The sequence below is a fragment of the Cyprinus carpio genome, chromosome A17 (genome assembly GCF_018340385.1).
Source record: "Cyprinus carpio isolate SPL01 chromosome A17, ASM1834038v1, whole genome shotgun sequence".
NCBI lineage: Eukaryota > Metazoa > Chordata > Actinopteri > Cypriniformes > Cyprinidae > Cyprinus > Cyprinus carpio.
The window spans coordinates 16,495,426-16,512,358 of NC_056588.1; the positions used below are offsets into that span (position 1 = coordinate 16,495,426).

Below are 16,933 nucleotides of genomic sequence, written 5' to 3' on the forward strand. Positions count from 1 at the left end.
AAGATTGCTTGAAAATACACAGGCAGGTGTGCTGAAGCAGGTTGGAAATATACTTTGCAGTACGGTGGGTCCCCTGGAGCAGGGTTGAAGACCTCTGATGTAGACTGTAAGATGATGACACCTATTGAATCGTAGGCTGCAACGCAAGTTAATGAAAATGAAAGTGAAATGAAAATTGCCCCATGATTTACTCACCCTCAGGGCACTGTATATGACTTTCTTTTTTCAGATGAATGGCTCTTCCTAGCTTTATAATGTCAGTTAATGGGTGTTGATATTCAATAGTCCAATAAAGTGCTATCCATCTATCCATCATAAAAAAGTAGTCTACACTGCTCCGGGGGGTGAATAAAGGCCAGTTTATTGGACTTCTATTTCAGAGGACACTTTTCATTTTCAGATGAAGTGAGGTATTTCCGCAGATGAGAGTGAGCGTGTGGCAGGTGTGTAATTTCACATTGTCAGAAACACTAACACAACATCTTGTCGGTCCCTGCATGCTTATTTAACACTCAAACACTCTCACAGAGGAGCCTGTCAGAATGTGTCTTAACTTAATGAAAACATTGTATGAATGCTGACTGTGGTAGACGTGTCTTTTTTAGTGTGTCCCCCTTCGTTTCCCTGCTAACGTTGACTGATGAATTTCGATGGGCATTTAGCCGGTTCAGTTCTGCCCTCTGCATTCTTTCAAGGACACTGTTTAGTGTCTCAGATTTAATTGAAAAACAATGAAGATTAATGCTGAAAGAGTAAGATGAAAAAATGCCATGGTGTTGTCATAACAGCACTTCGGTGAGCGTAGACCTCCTTAACCCCTTGTATGCTCTTCATGAGCTGTGGAAAGAGATTCATACCTTTAATTTTCCCTGCAGGATTCACTAGAAGGTGTAGCTGAGGAAATGTAGTGTCAGATCTCTTTCTGATATCAGCGTTCATTTAAAACATGGTCTCGGTTTGTCCCAGGGCTGAGTGCCTCACTTATAGATAAAGATAAAGGCCAGTAAAATGAGATTAAGTGAAAGAGTACAGGGTCTGTAGAGATATTGTAAATGGAGGCCGATGGCGGTTTCAGATGACAGAGAGCTACTTGATCAGTCTGTCAGATTTTACTGCACATTACTCTAATGTAGCTCTTTCTGCACATAAAAGGGAAACACATGGTTTTGTAAGGCTATAGAAGAGCCTTGTTCTGTAAGGGATGGGAAATTGACAGTTGTGTATTGAATTGAACCAAGAAAATGGAGGATTCATTGGAAATGAACATCAGGAATTCAGTATTTTCTTTGAAAATAATAATAATACAGCTAACAAATTACCATGTTATTGCCATGGTACCACCAAAGTATTTTTTAATGCTTACATTATGTAGCTACATTATAACACATTTCCTTCACAAACGAGGCAATCCCAGAATGCATTGAGAAGAGCTCCAAAAGAAATTTAAATCTAAAAATCTAAAATCGTAGACAAGGCACGAGATATATTGTTTTATAATGTTTTGTTCAATACCCCCCCCCAAAAAAAGAAAAAGTAAAATAATTATTTAATTTTTTTTTTTATATTAATTATATACTACCATTTAAAAATGGTGTCAAAAGTAATTTTTTATGTTTTTGAAAAAAAAAAAAAGGTATCTTTATGTTCACCATGGCTGAATTTATTTGATACTTAAAGAAGAAAAAAAAAAACTGCCAATTGCCAATAAGAAAAAAAATAAAATAATATATATATATATATATATATATATATATATATATATATATATATATATATATATATATTTTATTTTGCTTTATATTTTATTTTTAATTAATATATATGATTTATTTCTGTGATGGCAAAGCTGAATTTTCAGTGTCATGATTCATCAGAAATCATTCTAATATGGTGATTTGGTGCTCAATGAACATTTATTTTTTAATTATTTTCAATGTTGAAAACCGTTGTGCTGCCACTGTATGTCACTTTTGATTGATAATTGTGTGTACTGAAAATATGACTGTTAGAAAATATAGCTGTTAGAGTTTGCAGCATTTTAACATCAGACTCTTATTATATTTCCAAAGTGGTTTAGACAGGTGGTTGATGCTTAACTAGTCACTGGGATTAGTACCTTATACAAGTAATCCACTTATGAATGCTGTAAAGTCCTGTTTCTCCTACAATTCTCATGTCACTTCAGTGAAAGACAGTTGTATAGTAGATCTCTGTGTGAAACAAAGACACACTGTGAAGTGAAAGTTAAATGAGTGGTTTTTTGTTTTACTCAGTAGGACACTGAGGTCTAAAGCCTGGCGTGAAACTGCTTCCCTATTTGACTCAATTCAAGTTTAGGTCACATCTCACTCACTTCATCAATAACAGCGGTATTTAATAAAAAAAAAATTAAAAAAAGAAAAATCATTATTTTTGTGTGTTGAAGTGTAATCCTTTTCAAAGATAACTACGAAAAAGATTATAAAAGGATGAAATTATGTAAAAGACTCATGAAACTGTGGTGGTGTTCATGTGAATTTCTTTCTATTTCTATGAAGTAATTTGGTTTATTAATAACTGTGTTGTTTTCTTTTTATACTATAATTCTGATTTGATTTGGGTTATAGGTTTTTGTGTTTTAGAGTTCTGTTTTATTAGTTGTCTTTAGTTTATGCTTTGTCAGTCTTCTTGGTTTTGTGAAACTGAACACTCAGCTAAATAAAACACAGCCAGCCGTCAAACAAGCATCTGGAAAACTTCCCTACGACATGTTTGAAAATAAATATTGCACCGTTTTTAATAAAAGCAGGATTTACATTCTTCCATTTTGGAAGAGCAGAGGATGTTGAGGCCGGAGTTTCATTAGATTTATCTGGAGGTTTGAGGCTTTGTAAGCAGCGTGGAGGTACTGAGAGGTGATTGTAGAGGATGTGTGATCGTTCGACCACATCTGAGCTGGGCTGCTTCAGTAGAGGGACAGTCATGTTGAGATGCTATTTCCCTTTTTAATGCCTGATGCAAAATTTCGATTTATATCAGATTTTTTATTTATTTTTTGTTATGTTTCACCCTGCTGTGGTATTGAATGATATTCTGTTTGGGCTACATGATTTGAAAAAATAAAAGAAATGTTTTTGCACGTTATTACAGTTTCCTTATATTGGGATCATATAAATAAAACAAATGTAATTATTTAGTAAAATTATTTATTTAGTTCACCTTTTGACAGCATTTGAGAGCAGATATACAGTAGATAGATATTGTCAAAAGGCTGAAAAATAACAAGATGTAGATGTTTTATTAAAGAAATAATAAAATTGTATAGTGTGAAAATGTCTTCTGAGTCAAATGAATGATGAAATGAGTTAACAGCATAGTTCAATTAGAACATATAAGTAATTTTTAAAAACATGTCTTAGAAAAAAGATTCCTGGTGTGCATCTTGAGACAAAACAAGGGCATTGACATATTTTAAGATCAATCAGTACAAGTTTCTTTCAGCTGAAATAGCTCAGGCTTACATTTTAGTCTGGGACTAGGCTTAAGCCTTGTCTGTGAAACCAGGGGAAAGTGTGTTATTTTCCTGCTTTTGCTTTCCACTCTTATTGAATGTCATACTGCTCTGTGTGTGTGTGTGTGTGTTGCATCCTGCGGTGCTCCTGGGGAGTTTTGTTTGGTGAATGTGTACAGATTCCTCTGTGCAGTCCTCTCTGCCGACTTCCGCTGCTCCTACAGTGCAGGGATTGTTTTGGAGTATTTTTAGGAGCTTGCTTTTGAATAATGAATCACCTGCAGACCCAAGACAGCAGGGTCTGCCCTCCGTGAACAGACACACGCACCTACGAGTCTGTATGTGTGAGGTTCATATTTGAGCGTGCCCTAAAGATAAGTAAGGGTCTTTGATAAATGCTCGTTGTACAGTAGTGCTGATGTTAATATGCATCTGTATTACTGTCCTAAAGGCTTTGAGATACACATATTATATCTTTCGGTTTCTTTCTGTGTCTGTGTTTAGGCCCTGGATGTGGACCGCAGTGTCCTTTACAAGATGAAGAAGTCAGTTAAGGCCATTTACGCCTCCGGTCTGGGTAAGTGATCTCAGCCTCTTCACTGCCTTGCCTCTCTGTCATTCATCATCTCATCCCGTCTCGCGATGTGGCCACAGTATGATTGGATTACAGTCAGCAAATCTCTGGAGCACATCTGCGCATCCATCTGATACAGGGAATGTACTCGGCTTTATCTATAGGTGACACTTTTGATATATGATATGCTGAAAAAGAGGGTGTGTCCTTTAGGATGGAACTGAGAGTAGGTAGTTTGTTTCCTTTTTTTTATAGCTGTTCAGTGTCTCTATGTGTTCTTCAAGTGCTGAGTAAAATTTGAAGTGAGTCCTGATTCAGTGTACTGACTAGAGCTATGGCTGGAGGATGGTCAACTAGACGTCCAGTGACATTTTCAGAGGTCTTAACCTGTATTTATTTATTTATTTAGTAAGTTAGTTAGTTTTTCTCACACTTGTTTAATAGTAATATATTTAGCAACTATGCTTTGCTGTCAAAAAAGAAGAAAAAAATATTTTGTATTAATATTTCAATATTTTTTTTAAAATTAAAATTAATATTAAATATTCTAAGTTATAATTAAATATTTATTAAATGAAAAAATTATTTTTTATTAAATGATATTTGTTTTTAGTATTTGAATTTGTTTGTTGAAGGAATATTTACTTTTTCCATGGCTGCTGCTAAAAATAAAATAATAAAAACTACTATTTGCTCTTAATACTTTGTTTAAAACTATATTATTTTAACATAAAAAGAATATGTAATATTATATATATGACATTGAAATATTTGAAAAATGACATAAAAAAATTTCTTGACATTTGAATTTTGCAAATGTATTGTTGAAGCCAGTAAATTTGTTTGCACAAACACTGTTTCCATAGTGACCATGCTTTGCTGCTAAAAATTAAACAAAAATATTTGATATTAAAAATATTTTGTACTAAGATTTTAATATTAAAAACTAGAGCCCGACCGATATGGGTTTTTTGGGGCCGATACGATACCGATATTAGGGAGTAAAAAAGACTGATTTCTATATATCGGCCGATATTCTTTGTGTATATTATAGTACAGTACCAGTCAAAAGTTTGGACACTTTCCCATTCATGTGTCCAAACATTTGACTGGTACTATATATAGAATACAGTATATACATAAACAGAAAATATATACATAAACACATTTATTGCAATGATCACTCAAAACGTCGTGACCGAGATATGTAATGGAGGCAGGGCATTTAACAATTTAACAAACTTTGTTATCCAAATTAAGTGAAGTGAAGTGACATACAGCCAAGGATGGTGACCCATACTCGGAATTTGTGCCTTGCATTTAACCTATCCAAAGTGCACACACATAGCAGTGAACACACACACCGTGAAAACACACCTGGAGCAGTGGGCAGCCATTTATGCTGCGGCGCCCAGGGAGCAGTTGGGTGTTCGGTGCCTTCCTCAAGGGCACCTCAGTCATGGTATTGAGGGTGGAGAGAGCGCTGTACATTCACTCCCCCCACCTACAATTCCTTCCGGCCCGAGACTCGAACTCGCAACCTTTGGATTATGAGTCCGACTCTCTAACCATTAGGCATGACTTCCCCACCATCAGAGTCTGACATCAGTACACTCAGTACACTTAACAGTAAAGTTCACAATTCAATTCCATTCAACTTTATTCCGTTGAAGTTTATTTCACTTCGGAACATTCACGGATTTGCGCTACTGTCTTCACACATAGACAAAACTTACTTAAGAGGTGTGAAGTGTGACATAATAAACCTCTGTAAATAAATACAATATTGTATGTAACGTGCACGTTTCCTTGGAACTGGAATCACGGCAGAATTTCATGTGGAGTCCACTTGGCAGGGCAACGCTAGAATGCTGCTGTCTGAACAAGAGACCTTTTTACTGAAGTGAAAGTGTTGACTGGTGTCACTATCTCGCGAACACACCGGCGGATCTCCACCAAATTCGGGGGATCCCTTCAGTTTTCCATTGACTTGAGCTTTAAACCGTTTCATCCAGATCGCCAGTAGCAAACAATTGAGCATGCTCTGCTGGACAAACTTATTGTAATTACACCATTTCAAGTATTTTATCTGCGTTATATGTTCTGTAAAAAAATATTCATATCGGCAGCATATTCGCCGATACCGATAGGTTCATATCGACCGATAATATCGGCAAAACAATATATCGGTTGGGCTCTATTAAAAACTATTATTTTGATGTTAAAAATAAAATTAAGTATTATTAATAAATATTGCACATTTATTATTAAAGATTTAATATTAAAAACCACTTGACATTTGAAATTTTCAACATTAATTGAAGAAGGCTGTGTATTTTTTTTTTTCTTTCTGATAAGCAGTTTTTTCATGGCTGTAGCCGAAGTGCTTTAAATTAGATGAATTTAGAGCAGTGGAAGTTGCAACAGTAGCCCCGCCCACACTATAAACTCATTAGACCGAATTACTGCTCCTCATCTATGTAAAACATCAAATATGGCTGAAGAAGATTAGAATCAAATATTATATGATGTGTTCCACTAGTTTACAGAGTTAAGTTTACAAAAGTCAAGTTAAAAGTGGAGGTGCAAAATGACAAAATCACAATCTATGAGGATCTATTTGATTTTTTGGGGGGTTTGGACCAGTGAATTTCACTATGGGCAGGACTGCTTTTACAAACTGCAAAACATGATCGCTGAGACTAAAACTCAGAACGAAGAATGATCGCTTGCTGCTTTACTGAGTAGCACTGTTTAGGATTCAGGGTTAACTTCATGTCGCTGACAGTCTGTTATCTTCACGCTGACCTACTGGAGAAGGCAACTTCCATGAGTTTTTTTATTTTTTTTGAGTGTTTTGGTGTGTTGATTTGTTGAATAGCTTATGTTATCGTAGTGTAGTGATGTTCTTTTCTTTGTACCGGCTGCCGGTACTGAGGTTGAGCAGCTCTCCATTGTGCCGCCTGTCTCTGCCTAAGACAACACGGCTCATTCACACACTGAATTTGTTTCAACTGCACAAGAAGACCCAGACGAGCAAGCTCTGCTAATCGACACTTTTCTAGGAACACTGCTGGCTCTGTTCAGGGGGGACAGCTGTCTCCCACACCCCAGGGTACAGCTGTGCCAGGACACACCCTTCATGTCTATCCATCACCCATACACGCTGATGGGATTCCCAGAGCCGTGGCTCCGTTATTGTTTCCTGTTTGCGGGAATCGGTGCTTTTGTGTTGTTTCACTCTGGCAGGATCTGTTCCACTCATTTGATTATGCAAATTCAAATTCTATCTATGAAGTATCGTTGCAAATAATTTGCAAACCTGTTCACCTGTTATTTGCATTTTACTGATCTAAACACGCCTGACTTAAATATCTGTGTATTTGCATATCAGACAAAATGAATGCTAAACAATTGCTATTGCTTATATTTTGGTATGTTTTAAATGCTACAAGGCATCAATAAAATGAATCAATACAAATATTTGTTTATACTATTTTGTCTAAATAAAATACTAAAAACTAAAATTTGTTGTTTTAAATGCTGCATTTGCTAGGCATCACAAAATTCTAATATAAAAATAAATAAAAATGGCAGATATTTTATACTACTTTGACTAAATAAATAAATTAAATATAACCCCTAAAAACTAAAATTAGTTGTTTTAAATGTTACAAGTGTATTTAGACGTCACGATGCAACCTCCAGAAAAATGCTACAAGCTATTTAGGCATATTCTAGTATAAAAAAAATTGGCTTATGTTAATGTTATTTTATTTTGTCTATTTATACTATTTTCTCATAAAAAAAACACTAGAAACAAGCATTACAACATTGTAATTTAAGAATAAACGTTTTTTTTTTTATTCTATATTGTAAAAAAAAAAAAAAAAAAAACGTTTTTAAGTGCTACAAGTGAAATTAGGCTTCACAACATGTATGAAAATATATGAAAATTAATATTAATTTTGAGATTTGCTAAAGTGTCAACAGTTTTACCAAGTGTTAATAAATTATTGTTTTTTTTTAAAGGTTAAATTAAAGTGTACATTAGATGATGATAATAGTAATTTAAACATTAAAAAATAGGGGAAATGTGCATGAATGATAATAATTACAACATCGTCCGATAATGATATATTAAAAAATGTCTACTAATATCGGCTGATGACCAAGTTGGCTGGTCAAAAGTGGTTATTCATTAGAAAAGCCGTATTACATAAGCCTTCATAGGATCGTCATGTTCCTCTTCAGTAATAAATCAGAGAATCTCTGCTTACAGGCTGGTGACTCTGGGTAAGTTTGATTAAGTTCTCTGCTCTTAACACATTCTGTTATCAGTGAGGAACAGGACATCTGCTCTTAGCTGGCTTTAGAAAGGCCATCCGGCCCGGGATGCACGTAAATCTGTCAGAGTTGAAGTACGAGAGACAAATCTCCTGATCAGAGCGCTCTGAACTGCTGGGTCACGTGCAGAGGTGCAGAAATAGGTGTAATTCACACCTGGAGAGAACAGTGACAGTGTGTTAAAATTACTGCTGGAGTGTGGAATTCACTAGTGGGATTTTAAACCCTCTTGAATCTAACATCTATTAGCATTGCCTCAGCAGATGCTGCAGTGATCACAGGATGACAAAAGTGTTAATGCGCCAATTAAAAATAGAAATAATAATTTGTAATATTTCTGTTGTAGCATTATTTTATGAGAAAATTACAAGGTAAAACTCACTTTCTTCCATTTGGCATTACAAGGTTTATGAATTTTTCAGAATGTACAATCATTCATATTTTTAACAAATTCTATTTAAACATATTTATACTACGGGTTGAATGCTTGAATCTGATTGGCTGATGAACGTTCTGAGGTGTGCAATTATTTTTTGGGAAATGCATGGCAAACGTAGTTCCAGGAAGCTCTCTTGAGCGCATTAAAGTTCCATATCACTTCGCATAGTAAAACTGTAATAATGGAAATTAAAGGATTAACAAAAACAACATGACAGATGATTTTCTGAAAGTAAATACACATGACATTTCTCACTAGCGAGGTAATAACAGCGCTGTTTAGAGAGATGCTGCAGATGATTGTTGAGGGTGTTAAGGGGTGAGCATAGTTTGCATAATTTATATAAGCTTTTTTCTTTCTTTCTCTTTATTTGTGTGTCTCTGTCTCTCTCACTCTCTTTCTAATAACTTCATTAATAACTGCATTAGAATGCTATCAATGGCTCAAGCCTCCATTACCAGCTTTAAAATTATGTTTTGGAACCAGCAAAAGAGGCGATGGATGAGATGCAGAAGAAATACTCCTACTCACAATAGCGATTTAAGTACAAAAACTGGATGAATCCCTTTAAATATATCATCTGATCGATGTCTTGAGGTGTGGTAACCGTAGTATAAGCGGAATAATTGTCTCCGGGCTGTTGATTTATTAGAAAATTAATGCACACCTGAGGTCAAAATTCACAATTATATTATATAAAATATAAATAATATATATATAATTTTATATCAGTAACAGACACCCTCTCTCTCTCTGTGTGTGTGTGTGTGTTTATAAATATTGTTAAGGTCAGGCTTACTCACAAAACACCTTAAAGGGAAGCTATAAACATCCTAAAGAAGCACAGGCTGTTTCCATCTTTAATTCATAGCGTTTACTTCATTTGGCATGAGAAGAGACTGAATAACCATACTATCTCATTTATTAAATAAGCTGTCAGTGTGTCTCCAGTAAGGTGGTGAAGGAGATCAGCTCTCACTCATGACACATCAGCATTCTCACTTCAGCCCAAGAAACAAGCGCTTCTGTTTTACAGTCCTGGATTATTTATGCATGATGATCTATCTAGTGTCTATCGCAGACATCTATCTAAAAGCTGCCTAGAGAGGATGGGAGAAAGTGAAGAAAAAAAAAAGACGCTGACAGAACTGGAACATCTTTCCTGTGTCTGTTTGGAGCCTGAGGCCTACTGGAGGCTTTTCCAATAATGAAACCTTGAGCTGGCATCAGGTGTCTGAGCGTGTCACAGTAATACATGTCTAGTAGAGCAAGACGTGTATGAAAACCAGGAGCAACAAGGTTTCTGAAGTGTTTTACACTTATATTGACATAGTGGCTTGGGTGTTGTGATGCTAAATTATAAATAAATTGTAGATAAAATTAATAAATTGTAACTAACAAACAATTTTCTCCCCCAAAGTCATTATTATATGAGAAAGAGTAATGCTGCTCTAAATATAACTAATATTGAGTAACCTACACTTTGGATGCAGTATTGCTAGTTATTAGGTCTATTTTTCTCCAGCAAAAAATAGAAAAGTGCAAATGAAGCCACAGCAGAATAAACCATTAACCATTAACATAATGGTTTTTCATTCCTGAATGAATTTGTGTTTTTGAATGAATCCGCTGAAAATCCTGAATGGTTTATTACATCTTCTGGCAATATTTTTGAGTGTGCATCGGATGAACACTCTTCTGTTCATGAGGCCACAGGAGAGGAGTCACAAATGGCAGTGAAGTGACGTAACTGATGCCGCAGGTCAAATGACGATGGCAAAATAGCGGATGCAGTATATTCTAAATGCATTCATGTTACACACATGAATAAAATTTAGAGCATTTTTTTTTTACGGGAAGTTCCTTATCAAATGTAATAATAGCTGCTCAGACAGTATGTGATTTTTAGATGCAGCTGGTCACATTTTTATTACTGAATAAATCAGTTTTTCAGTAAATCAGTTAAAAGAATGATTCCGTAGCTGCGGTTCCATTACCCTTCAACTTGTGCGAACTGAAATTGTGATTTGAAAATACGCCCAATAGAAACATGTTAATATCGCAAAAATTCCAATATATCGCATGAGGTGGTTTACACTTACATGGGGCGGTGTTTCGGCAATTCAAAAAAGGAATATTTCACAAAACTGCAATGGAAACAGTTTTTTTTTTTTTTTTTTAGGTCACCTGGCGTGGATGTGTTTAGTGTTTTGAATATGACTTTTTCCCTTTTTTCTCATTCTTCCTATCACAACCTACTAGCATAACAATATAACCTGAAAATCTCCTGACAGTCTGTCTGGAGCACACCAACACAGATAAGCCGAGTGAGAGGTCAAAACATCCCAGTGCTGTTGAACAAAATATTGGCACTCTTGGAATGCCCAATCAAATATGAGTATTGAAACTTCCTTTATTATTGTATAGTATTAATTATGTTTATTTAGCTTCAAAACATATTGACCTATATTCTATAAACTCTAGAAGTAGATTGTGACAAATGAGGGGTATTTTCCTTACCCTATAAACCAGGTGCGATGTACACAGGTGTTTAAATGACTCAAGCATTACTCACATGGACCAACCCCTCCTCCACTACAGACTCACCTGAGTTTACAATCATCTGAAACCACATAATAAGCTCAGCGAGCAGCTATCCAGAAAACATTCATGAAATCATTTTACACTATATGTGTGTAATAGTGAGTTTCAAAGGCTTAAAACTCAAGTCACTGCCGTAACTGGTGCTTTTTTTGTGTGAGTGATTTTGAAGGTGACTATGAGACAGGCCAATGAAGCAGTCATTTTGTTCCCCCAACAAACTGTCTTTCAGATGGCCACAGCACTGAAAGCCTGCTAGGGTTGAGTTACCATGAGAAAAGACACAGCTAGGAGCCAGAGTTTTGCTGTTGCAGATGTGCAGAGCTCATATGTCGCTTTAAAACGATAGGCAGATCCAAATGCACAGCTGGCCACTGCAGCAGAAAACAAGACCGCATTCTTGAAGGCCAAACACAGCCTGTGTTGAGTCTGTACACACACCGCCTGGCCTGGAGATTTACTGTCATAACATTAGTGGCGACATCAGCTGGAATCCAGCCTGCATGTGAAGAGCCCTACTGTGAATGTCAAACTATGTGGAGATCACAAGCTCTGCTATAAAATTCGGAGCCTCACATGCATTTTTTGTAAGAGACTTGAGGCTCAGGCAGAGTTTGGTATTCAGTGCTTAAAGATGGCATGTGCGAGACATTCAGGTTATATGGGTGGCATATGTTTTTATCTGACTTAAAATATTATGTATGTGAACTGATTGCTATGAATTGGATATGTTTGCTATTTAAAGGGGTGGTTGACTGCTTTTTTTTCTTGGCTTGTTTGTGTTTATGGGGTGCGGTGTAACATGTCTTCATGCTTCATTAAAAAACAAACAAAAAACAAACAAACATATTTTTCATATATTTTACCTTTATGGTAAGCTGCTGTATCCATTATCATTTGAACGGCCAGTTAACTTCCTTTTTCTATGAAACCACTCCCTCAGAAATACGCAATGGGCTCGGATTGGTTAGCTGGCCAGATTGTTGTCCGGAAACTTCATACCCATTACTATTATGGCTAATAGTTGCATGTGCTCCGGTCGAATGTAAATAATGGTGTCAATATTGCCGTATCAATTAAAACATTAGGGTTGTAATTGTCAGGAACTGATTTAAAAATAAATTGTAACCATTGTTAGCAGGGTAAAAATGTTTTGACGACATGGCTGTAACTCTTCAACTCTTCCTCTTCTCTAAAGCCGCGCAACATGGCCCCGCCCCCTTTGTTGCATGTTCCCGGGGGCAGGGTTTATGTAAATGTAACAAACCTGGGAAGTAGCTCGTTGTAGTCGCAACGAGTCGTTTTTGTAGGCATTAAACTGCCAGAATTGTAGAAAAGATGATATCTCCGTTTGCATAGAACTTTTAGTGCCGTAACTTTGCAGATATTGTTTATGCTCAAACAGCAACATTACATACTAACTAGCGTTAAAAGTGAAATCGCAATCAACCATCCCTTTAATTAAGTTCTAAGATTAAATAAAATATAAAAAAAATTCTAATTTAGTAGTTAATTAAATTAATAAATTATAATTAATTAAAACTGTTGAAAGTAGTGTTATTTTAGTATTCTATACTTACTTTACTATGTTATTTTTCAGATTTCACAGTGATAAATCTATGATGACCCTTTTTTTATTGGGCTTTTATTGAATCAGTCTTGACGTTCTCCCTTGTGGCATAGTTTGGTAATTTGTCTTTGTAGAACAAAAAATTCTTTGAATCAAATTGGTAAGTACGATTATAAGCGAACAACAACTTAACTTAGCAGGTCTTTATTCTAACCATTTACAGCGTAAGGCAAGTTTTATTATTAGAGATAGTTCCCACCCTTTACATGCTGAGTTTCAGCTCCTCCCCTCTGGATGTTGGTTCGTGGCTCCTAGGTGGAGAAATAATAGAAATACTTTCGTACCTGCAGCTTTAGAACTAATAAATGAAAAAAGCAGATGACACTCTTCGCTATGCATGGTTACTTTATGTATTTTGGCATTTTTTTATTATTTAAACATAAGTTTTATCATTCAGTTTGTTTTTACCATTTATTTTATTTCTACTTTATTTCAATTAACAAATTTTTTTTTTAATAGTTTTAGTTTTAGTTAATGATAATAGCCCTGGTTGAAAGACATTTCGGTTATTACTTAAAATATTATACAATTTAAATTATTGATATAAATTTTGTATGTTAGTTTTTAGAATTCCAAAGTAGTAAATTTCAAAAACAAATAAATAAATAAAACTAAACAAACAAACAAACAAACAAACAAAAAAGATTCATAACAGTCAATTCATACATATGCTAATTAAATAAAAGTTTCCTAGCCCAGAAAACATTCTTCAGTGAAAAATAGGCAGAATGCAATGGCACTGGCATTATCAATGGAAAACGGGTGTAATAAGTCAGGAAAGGCCTATAATGAGATGTGATGAGTCACTGTGATGCAGCAGCTGGTTTGAAGGAAAGGGTCTTAACAGCTCATAATCAGACACTGTCCCACTGCTCTCCTTCCTTCCTGCCAACCCGAGAGTGTGACTAATGTCACGGAGGGCTAGAGAGACAGAGGTGTGTTTCAGGTTTTAAGTTATAAGGGTCTTAGAGCAAACCCAGAATGCATTGCAACTCCAAGATTTATTGTGTAAAAATATACTTGTATTTTGTTTAGTACTGCAAAATGTTGTTAAAATAGCTCCAAGTAATTACATATTTACTATTTAACCCAGTGTTGAGCGCTATGTGTAGTATAATTGACGCTTAAGTCTTTGCTTGGTGATGCTGAACATATCGATTTCAATGTCATTTAGGACGTTCACTTAGATGATATCGCACTATTTGTACAGTATACAGTGAGCTCACTAGATTCAGTGTTCAAATCCTGCCTACTACTCACTCTATAAAGATAAAACTAATAGGAGTCTGGACTACTTAAGCTTGGGTTAGCAATTTTAACTGATGCATATACTGCACATTTGTGCTCTCATTTGTAATTATCAAGTGTTTATTTATTGAAGCAGGTGTAGCCATTCATCAAACTGAACAGGCATAGGGCATACAACACAAAAACAAGTGCCCCATCCCTGCTTTCCCAGTCAGGTATGAGAAAGGATGCTTTGATTTGAATGGAATGACCTCAGCATATGGCCTTCAGATATCCATTATCCTTATTAGCCTGTATCTAATTACTGTGCCTGTTGTTGTGACCTGGGCAGTGCTCCAAGTCTACTCAAGCACATGAGCGCGCAAATCTGCTGGAGTGCGTCTCCAGGTCTTCCTTTCGTGTTGTCGCAACATGGCCCCAGTTCTGGACTGGCTTTGGATTGTGCCTCTCTTCCTGTTCCATTATGTCCTTCCTATCGAGATACAATAGGTCACCTAAAGAGAAAGCTCTCAAGCAGACTATCACAAGCTACACTGAATCAAATCAGCTTATGAATTATTCATAAGAGGTCATCGACTATATAATCATACCGTGTGGCTATTCTTGCTGACAGTCTTTGTTTGAGGAAACTGTGCTAGATAACGTTAACTAGTTGTGGGAGGAAGGTTACCCACAAGGGAGGCTTGAAAAGCTCCAGGTGTTGATTATAAACAGGCTTGCACATTGACTAGCATCCCGAAACCTATAACTAGTCTCTACTTGTAAATTACACATTTTCCCTGCAGACAAACTGTGGGGAGTTTGCAACATCACTGCATGAGTGAAGTACACGCTTGCTTGTTTTCCAATCTTTCGTTCTTTGCCCCTGGAGAGGACATCTACTGGGAGTTTGATGGAATTGTGAGGAAGTTCTGGGTTTTTGGATTTGTTTAAGTTTCCATCAGGCCCTATCAGGGTATTTTTGTCTTGTCGCACAATAACATTGGGCAGAGTGTGGAACAGTTTCCTTAAAACAATAAATAGGCTATTTTGTGTGTCTGTGGTTGTATGAAGTTGATGTGATTAGGTGGACTGTAACTGAAAATGCTGGAATACATGACAACACAATTAAGTTGTGATTACAACTTTGTGTCTGTTTGTAGCTCACGTGGACAACGAGGAGCAGTATACTCAAGCTCTAGAGAAGTTTGGAGAGAACTGTGTGTACCGAGATGACCCTGACTTGGGATCAGCCTTCCTGAAGTTCTCCGTCTTCACCAAGGAGCTCACAGCCCTCTTCAAGAACCTGGTGAGGACATTTATTGTGCATTGATGTGATTTTATATGGAGCAAATGGGTTTCAGATATCGTACTTTCCCGCTGTTAATGTGTTTGGACCTCTGGGCCCAAAAACTGATCTTGAGTCATTGATCTACTGGGTGGATCAACTTTCATGAATGTGTTTTAGCAGTTACTGGTGCTGCTACCTCAAATGAGTTGAGCTGAGCATTATCAGTCATTGTGTAATTTATGATTTGGGAAGTTTTCTTGTTAGTTTTTGTGAAGCTAATGAATAATTCCACTAACATAGTGTTTGCATGAAAACTACTTAAAACGTCTCATTTCTCTCCCGCAGCAACAGACCTTTTTTGTTTCCTCTCAGCTTTGTGTGTTTATCTCTGATTGCCATTCTAAGAAAGACAATGCACAGCTGGGAAGAAAGAGATTTGTCTAACGTGGTGCTTTTGCTCTCTAGTTTCAGAACATGAATAACATCATTACCTTCCCATTGGACAGTCTTCTGAAGGGAGATCTGAAAGGGGTTAAAGGGGTAAGTTCATTACTTTAAGCCAATAAAGTGTTTATTTCTTTGCTTTTTGGCAGTTTATCAGCAGTATATTGATCAGTGCTTGTCTCAAGGTGTTTTAGGCACATGCACATCAGTCAATACATAATAGATGGATTATATTCCTTTGCACACAAGTCTTGAATTTCATGCGTCATCAGTTACTTGTGACTAAATTTACACCTTAATGATAGAGACTTTTTGTGCATATTATAATTACAATTTTCTTCAAATGCATTATTAATTTAAACATCATTATTATTATATTATTATTAATTTAATATATTAAAATATATTAATTATATATAACATTTATTATTGATAAATAATATTTAAGTGTTAAACTTAGGCTGATATAGACCATGTGCCTATAAAATTTGGTGCTGAGATATGGCGTGGACTCTTAGGGGTCCCACACTGGGTCTCTGTATATTTTCCCCAAGTCTAAAGATCTCACTAACATTTTAAATACTAATGCTGTTGGTTAAATATGTCTGGCAGAAACTGTAGTATCAGTGTTAGACCCCTGTATGTCTGTTTACGCTCACATAAACATGCTTGAGCAGAAGACAGCTGGTAGAATTTTAGAATGTTCTTCCAGGCCACTTCAGTTCATTTATGTCCACCGCGACCTCCTGACTTTCTCTGCACCATGTGATTGTCTTCTTAGCTCTAAAGGGGAGTCTGATGTGATTTACTCCTAATGACGCGCTTCACTCAGCTCCCTGTATCATTTCCCTAGAGACCTCTCTTTCTCTCTCGCTGTGATGGGGCTGAAA

The 16,933-nt window shown here is 36.1% G+C and overlaps 1 protein-coding gene across 9 annotated transcripts in view; it reads left to right on the forward strand.

The window, feature by feature from the left end:
• Positions 1-16,933, forward strand: part of LOC109102939 (arf-GAP with SH3 domain, ANK repeat and PH domain-containing protein 2-like) — a 59,553-nt gene that overhangs the window by 16,893 nt on the left and 25,727 nt on the right. For 6 of the 9 annotated variants that reach the window (XM_042774248.1, XM_042774244.1, XM_042774245.1 and 3 more), the window contains exons 2-4: positions 3,995-4,067; positions 15,472-15,617; positions 16,065-16,139. In XM_042774248.1, the coding sequence (XP_042630182.1) occupies positions 3,995-4,067; positions 15,472-15,617; positions 16,065-16,139 (294 nt within the window). Of the gene's footprint in view, positions 1-278; positions 444-2,681; positions 2,750-3,714; positions 3,869-3,994; positions 4,068-15,471; positions 15,618-16,064; positions 16,140-16,933 lie in introns of those variants that run through there. The other 3 variants (XM_042774250.1, XM_042774251.1, XM_042774253.1) reach the window with 3 other exon arrangements.